The following is a 7,500-nucleotide window of genomic DNA, read 5'->3' on the forward strand; positions in this document are numbered from 1 at the left end:
GGGGCTCAGGGAGGAGGCAGACGTCCTTCCATCGGTCTCGCAGCACGTCGTACTCCAGCACGCTGCGCACTGTCACTTCCTGCCCCTCGCTCCACTTCCTGCCGCCAAAGAGCAGCAGGGTCCCGCTCGGCGTCTTGGCCATCCCGTAGCAGGATGCGCCGACGGTGAGCGGCCGCAGGCGGGTCCAGTGGTCCGACGGCCAGTCGTATCGCTCGATGTCGCAGAAGGGCTCGTGCATGCCCAGCAGGGCGTAGAGGTGGTCGCCGAGCGCGGCCATGCGGTGGCCGAACCGCGCGATGGACATGGACGCCCTCGGCTCCCAGGTCTTCCCGCCGGCGCCCGGTTCCCAGCGCAGCAGCTCGCGGCTGCACTCGCCGCGGTCGCCGCGGTTACCGTCCCGGACCCCCCCCGCTCCTTCCGGGCGGTCGGCGTGGACCCCGGGGGGACAGCGGACCCCGCCCGGGTTGCCGGGGATCCCGCCCGACACGTACACCGCGGTGCCGAGCACGGCGGAGGCGTGGCCGTGAAGGGGGCGGGGCATGGCGGCCCCCCGCCGCCACCCGCCGTGGGCCATGTTGTAGCACTCCACGGAGGACAGGGCTGTGTGCGTCGGGGCCCCCGGGCGCGTCTGGCGCCCCCCGATGGCGTAGATGACGTCGGCCACCACGCAGCAGCAGAACCTGGAGCGCCGCTCCAGCATGGACGCCGCCTTCACCCATTCGTCGAAGCGAGGGTCGTAGCGCCACACCTCGTTGGACGTCGTCGTGGCGACGGACTTCCCGCCCCCTCCCTCGTCGCCCTCGGACACCAGGTCTCCGCCGATCACAAAGAGGAACCCCCCCACCGAGCAGACGCAGTGGTTCCTCAGCCTACGCGGGAGGCGGGACTTTAAGGGCGAGAACGTGCTGTCCCTGAGGTCGAAGGTCAGGATCTGTTGGCCCGGCCAATCGGGGCTCTCCCCTCCACCGACCAGAAGCACGCGATTGGGCGACGCTCTGAGCGAGGACTGTCTGGTCTGCCTGATTGGCTGAGCCGATCCTAGCCTGTGGTACTCAAGCGCCTTGGTCAGCTGACTTCTAACGAGGGGCGTGGCCAGGGCCTTGTGGGAGCCGCTCAGACGCATGAGGTCACACGAGGGGACCAGTCCGAAGCGAAGGCGACTCAGCAGCAGGTTGGACTTCAGCAGTGGGAGTGGCCCGTTGGCGTCCAACCAATCAAGGGCCAGCGCGACAAGCTCCGCCTCCTCGACCCCCGGAATCTCCTCGGCCTCGAGCGCGGCCGTCAGCGACTGGCCGTTCAGCTCCAGGAGCTCCTGCCTGTGGTGCCGCAGCAGGGTCCTCATCTCCGTCACTCCCCCCAACGTTGCGCTGGGGGTGGGGAGGGGGGAGGGGGGAGGGGGGAGGCAGGGCGGGTGAGTTTTCAACGTAGAAGGACCCTTAAGTGCCACGCCGGCCAGCCTTTCCACACACCCCTTCTCCTTCACACTTCCCGCTGTGACGCGTCGTCTTGGAAACGACCCACGACAGAGCGCCGGCCTCTGACGGATCTCGATTTCCGATTTTCGCTCTCCCGTCCCTCGCGGACGTCATAAGCAGTCCGCGGCGTTTCTTTGCATCCAGTAGGATCCCGGTGCGTCGTCGCTCTCCGAGCTGTCCATTGGTGATATTGTCCACGGTGTTTTTAACCCCTAGCTTGTTGTGCCGTATCCATGGTTACTGTACAGTGTGACATATATAATATTCCTTGTAGGACTCGCTCACTCAGGAGTCAAGCACTAAACTAGTCATTGTCCTCCCGCCTTGTGAATTAATATTATTATACCCGGTTTACAGCGAAAGTACACTGTATAGGTGTATAGAGGAGAGCAAGCACAAGTCTTTTCTAAGTGATACATTAGGGTCCGTTTCTAACTTTTGTAGAGCGCTCTGTGGGTGCTGGTCTGGTAGGATGACGCTCTGTGCTGGGCTGGTCCTGAAGCTCTACCCACCATGACACGTTTGGACAAATGGCCGTTTCTCTATCTATGAGTGTATACTGCATGAAACGAGATGATATTATATTTGCATAGAAATTAAACATCTGCCGCTGAAGAGAATTGTAATAACTGAATTATTTATTCGTATTGCTGTTCCTCAAATAACACTTTGTGCTTCGATGACACAACAGTATGGGGATAATATAGTACATGTATGTAAATAACTATGTGTACTTGTGTGTACACATCTACGGCTTTCCTTTCCCCATATGCACGCACACACACATACACACAGCCCGTGCCCTTCCTACACGTGCACACGCACACACACACACAAACACACACACACATATCCCCCCTTACAAACTCACGCACTCACACACACACGCACACACACACACACACACACACACACACACACACAAAAATATACACGTTAACACATGCATACACAAAAACATATATGCATGAATGCATATGCCGGCACATGAACCAACATGGACGATCAAAAAACACACACACACACACACACACGCAAACACACATTATGCTCCTCTTTATACAGACGTAGATCCAAACACACTATGAAATGGATCCTCATTCCATATGCTGCTGCTCGTGGTTGGCTGTGGTCGCATGTGTTTCCTGTAGTTCAGTACTGCCTTTCTAATCCTGTGTTCTTGAATATCTCCAAACATTAGCCCTCTCTTTAACAGCGCAACCTTAGTGTCATGGGTATGTTTGGTTTTTCGATTCCGTTGTGTTTAGTTAATGATGAGAATTTGTTTTGGAGCAAAGTCTGTTTGTTCCTTCGACGGTTAAAGTAGTGTAAAGTAGGTTGTGTCATTACGTTTCTGTTTGTGTTCTGTTGGGATAGTTTCAACCAATAAAGTTTTTTTTCCATTCGGATGACAAGACATTTCTGTTACTATGATTACTTGTAACAACTGTTCTACTGTCTTGTGTAGAGAGAGAGAGAGAGAGAGAGAGAGAGAGAGAGAGAGAGAGAGAGAGAGAGAGAGAGAGAGAGAGAGAGAGAGAGAGAGAGAGAGAGAGAGAGAGAGAGAGAGAGAGAGAGAGAGAGAGAGAGAGAGAGAGAGAGAGAGAGAGAGAGAGAGAGACTTGGAGTGAGACAGACTGAGAGTCAGAGAGAGAGTAGGGAGAGAGGGAGAAAGAGAGAGAGGATTGTATAACTTCTAAAACAAACAAGATGTTCTGCAATTTCATTGTTTGTTGGACAAAATAACAAACTATGCAATATTAAAAAAATAATCGGACATGATATTTCATATCCGATTATTACTGCAATCAACTATTGGCAGTTAACAAGTATCATCACAACTGAATATGCTTATGCTTTCTATCAGTACAATCGGGAAAAAAAATATTGTCTATCACAGCATGAGCTAGGTGGAGGGGCTTGTATCTATGAACAGCTTGATGTTCAAACAAAAGGCTTTATAGAGACCTTTTATGTAATACGTTTTTAAGGCTGTGAAATTCATACTGATACTCTTTTCATAACCATAATTATAAATGTGTATTTTATTTGACAAGGTAATTATAACTCTTGAATCGTCTCGACATAATATAATGATTAGCATACTGTTGCCGTGGTCTGATAACATCATGGAGTTTGTTTGAGATAATCCTTTTGAGAATATTCAATTGATCAACTTCAAACTCAAAATTATTCAATCATTTTGGGAAGTACAGAACGCAAAACAACAGCATTTCCTTAATTTTACATCTTCAAATTCAAATCAGACACGCAATTATGTTCCAACTCAAGGTTTAAACAGAGAATTCAAACAAGGAAGCCAGTTACATACAAACAAATACTGTAGAAAAGTAGTAGCACTTCATAAAACTTCGTAAAACAACAACAACCCAATTATTTTCACTTTAGACTTTACTTCCCCATACTTCCTGTCTTCTATACTCATAAGTTAAACATTTTTTAAATAATTAATCTACTGGCTTGAGTTAGCTTTCTCACAGAGTCTAGAAATGGAAAATGTGGCGCATACATTTATCAACAAATCCTAATAAATATATAGCTTCGCCTCCGGATAGCTGTGGAGTATTTCCTCCCTACACAACAGTCCCGGCAAAACAAACCCATTTCAGATATGATCTTTGGCATTTCCCTTTTTCGCAAGATTACATTTGGTTGGTCGCAGGAATACAAAACATGCAAATGCCCTTCGGTGCAGGGGCGTGGACGTCATTTTGTCTGATCATCACTTGCCACAGCCATATCATTTGTCAAATTCTCAGCAAGTAGCTGCGGCTCGTATTAAATGTCAGAATATACACAGATGGTTATAACGCTGGAGGAAGTGGACGGCCGGGCAGGGCGGGTGGAGCTATTACAGAGGACGCTGTCTTCTGCATCAAATGTTCCCTAATATCCACTCTGAGCTCAGCGTTAAGGTGCGGGTCAGGGTTTTGGGCCCCAGTCGGGCAGGGGCAGAAGGGTACACTCCGTGCCGGTCAGGGGCTCAGGGAGGAGGCAGACGTCCTTCCATCGGTCTCGCAGCACGTCGTACTCCAGCACGCTGCGCACTGTCACTTCCTGCCCCTCGCTCCACTTCCTGCCGCCAAAGAGCAGCAGGGTCCCGCTCGGCGTCTTGGCCATCCCGTAGCAGGATGCGCCGACGGTGAGCGGCCGCAGGCGGGTCCAGTGGTCCGACGGCCAGTCGTATCGCTCGATGTCGCAGAAGGGCTCGTGCATGCCCAGCAGGGCGTAGAGGTGGTCGCCGAGCGCGGCCATGCGGTGGCCGAACCGCGCGATGGACATGGACGCCCTCGGCTCCCAGGTCTTCCCGCCGGCGCCCGGTTCCCAGTGCAGCAGCTCGCGGCTGCACTCGCCGCGGTCGCCGCGGTTACCGTCCCGGACCCCCCCCGCTCCTTCCGGGCGGTCGGCGTGGACCCCGGGGGGACAGCGGACCCCGCCCGGGTTGCCGGGGATCCCGCCCGACACGTACACCGCGGTGCCGAGCACGGCGGAGGCGTGGCCGTGAAGGGGGCGGGGCATGGCGGCCCCCCCGCCGCCACCCGCCGTGGGCCATGTTGTAGCACTCCACGGAGGACAGGGCTGTGTGCGTCGGGGCCCCCGGGCGCGTCTGGCGCCCCCCGATGGCGTAGATGACGTCGGCCACCACGCAGCAGCAGAACCTGGAGCGCCGCTCCAGCATGGACGCCGCCTTCACCCATTCGTCGAAGCGAGGGTCGTAGCGCCACACCTCGTTGGACGTCGTCGTGGCGACGGACTTCCCGCCCCCTCCCTCGTCGCCCTCGGACACCAGGTCTCCGCCGATCACAAAGAGGAACCCCCCCACCGAGCAGACGCAGTGGTTCCTCAGCCTACGCGGGAGGCGGGACTTTAAGGGCGAGAACGTGCTGTCCCTGAGGTCGAAGGTCAGGATCTGTTGGCCCGGCCAATCGGGGCTCTCCCCTCCACCGACCAGAAGCACGCGATTGGGCGACGCTCTGAGCGAGGACTGTCTGGTCTGCCTGATTGGCTGAGCCGATCCTAGCCTGTGGTACTCAAGCGCCTTGGTCAGCTGACTTCTAACGAGGGGCGTGGCCAGGGCCTTGTGGGAGCCGCTCAGACGCATGAGGTCACACGAGGGCACCAGTCCGAAGCGAAGGCGACTCAGCAGCAGGTTGGACTTCAGCAGTGGGAGTGGCCCGTTGGCGTCCAACCAATCAAGGGCCAGCGCGACAAGCTCCGCCTCCTCGACCCCCGGAATCTCCTCGGCCTCGAGCGCGGCCGTCAGCGACTGGCCGTTCAGCTCCAGGAGCTCCTGCCTGTGGTGCCGCAGCAGGGTCCTCATCTCCGTGGCGATGGTGTAATTGGCGTCCGCCAACGCGTAGCCGAGGGCGTGGCCCTCGGCCAGGTTGGCGTAGCCGCAGCAGGTGGCGGCGGTCAGCCCGTCGGCGATGAAGCGCTCGCACATCTTCACCGCCGCCTCCACCTGGAGATACCGCGACGCCTCAAGCGCGGCAGGAAGCGAGGCGGGCGACAGGCTGAGCCAGCCCGAGTACAGGAAGTCCAGGACGCTCTCCAGGCCCTGCGGCGTGACGGCGGGCAGGCTGACGGCGGCGGCGCCGCTCTCGGGGGTGGTCTCGCCGAACAGCGCCCAGAAGTAGTCGCTGGAGCTGGCCAGCAGCGCGCGGTGGCAGGGGAAGGAGCGGCCGCCCGTCTCCAGCACCACGTCGCACATCCTGCCCTCGCCGCGCAGCCGCTGGAGGCGGGAGAGCAGGGCCCCCCGGTAGGAGGAGCTGTAGACCAGGGAGTAGGCCTCCATACAGTAGGGGGGGGGGGGGGGAGGGTGTAAATGATGGAGGAAGATGGAATGAGGTGAAGCAGGATGGAAGGATTACAGAAATGAAGAATGGATCAGTAGGAAGGAAGGAGGTAAGAGAGGGTTTGGAAAACAGAGAGAATACCCCTGGTGCTGATGGAGGTGGCAGCTGAATGCTGATTAGAAAGCTGAGAGCGACTCGGGAGCAATGAGCGATGACTGAGTCATGAGTAGATAAGCTAATAAAGGCTGGCGAGGGAGAGACACAGTTAGAGAGCGCAGTTACAGACACAGGGAGAGGGAGACAGTGCAGCTACACAGAGAGGGAGAGAGAGACAGAGCAGCTACATAGAGAGATGAGACAAAGAGCAGTAACAGAGGGAGAGGGGACAGAGACACTCAGAGAGAGAGAGAGAGAGAGAGAGAGAGAGAGAGAGAGAAACAACACAGAGAAAGAAAGTGGTGAAAGTCACTCTGCAAGGACAATGGGAGTCAGAAGGTGAGTGGCGTGGCGTGGAGACAGAACAAAGCGGGTGACATGGAGCATCATGATCCAGCAGGTGAGGGAGTGTTATTGCTGCTAGCAGCTGGGAGGGGAATACCTGCGGCGGGGAGCACCGAGAAGAAAAGGAGGTGGAAGGAATGGAAACGGAAGCAGGAAACGCAAAAGAGCGGGTCGTCTGAGTTGAGGTCTCTTCATCCGAATCTGCCTCTCTCTCTGTTTCCCCACCTCTCTCTGGGTCGGTCTCTCTCCCCCCCTTCTCTCTCTCTCTCTGTAGCGGGGAACATGTGATGTTTTCATGCTGATAGGAAGGATAATGAACTATCCTCTGAGCACACGCGCCCACTCAAACGCACACTCTCACACGCACACACATGCACACATACACTCACACACATGCACATGCACACACAGAGACACTCGCTTGTCCCCTCTGACTTGTTAAATCTGGCTGTGTGCGTTGACCTACAGAGTTTGTGCGATGGTGACTCCATGTTCTGTATCCAGCAAACACAACAAACACACACACACATTATACAATGCACACGAATACACACACACAGACAAACAGACACTGTCCCACAGAAAAAGTCACACTCAAACCTATACAAATAAACCCACACACACACACAAACAAACGCGAAAAGACCAAAATAAACTGTGACTTCCACAAATAACAAAGAAACAAACACATATATACAAATACACAG

The 7,500-nt window shown here is 55.1% G+C and overlaps 2 protein-coding genes across 2 annotated transcripts in view; both read right to left on the reverse strand.

The window, feature by feature from the left end:
• Nucleotides 1-1,342, reverse strand: part of LOC130377382 (kelch-like protein 34) — a 2,035-nt gene extending 693 nt beyond the window's left edge. Inside the window, exon 1 of the mRNA XM_056584484.1 lies at nucleotides 1-1,342. This exon is cut by the window's left edge and continues 693 nt beyond it. Coding sequence (XP_056440459.1) covers nucleotides 1-1,342 — 1,342 coding nt within the window.
• A 1,893-nt stretch (nucleotides 1,343-3,235) lies between these two features.
• LOC130377314 (kelch-like protein 34) lies at nucleotides 3,236-6,291 on the reverse strand. The gene is given in 2 exon segments (XM_056584378.1): nucleotides 3,236-5,024; nucleotides 5,026-6,291. Coding segments are annotated over 2 exon segments (1,872 nt in total). The 3' UTR covers nucleotides 3,236-4,418.
• Between the last annotated feature and the right edge of the window lie 1,209 nt (nucleotides 6,292-7,500).

The sequence above is a fragment of the Gadus chalcogrammus genome, chromosome 23 (genome assembly GCF_026213295.1).
Source record: "Gadus chalcogrammus isolate NIFS_2021 chromosome 23, NIFS_Gcha_1.0, whole genome shotgun sequence".
In the NCBI taxonomy this organism is placed as follows: Eukaryota; Metazoa; Chordata; class Actinopteri; order Gadiformes; family Gadidae; genus Gadus; species Gadus chalcogrammus.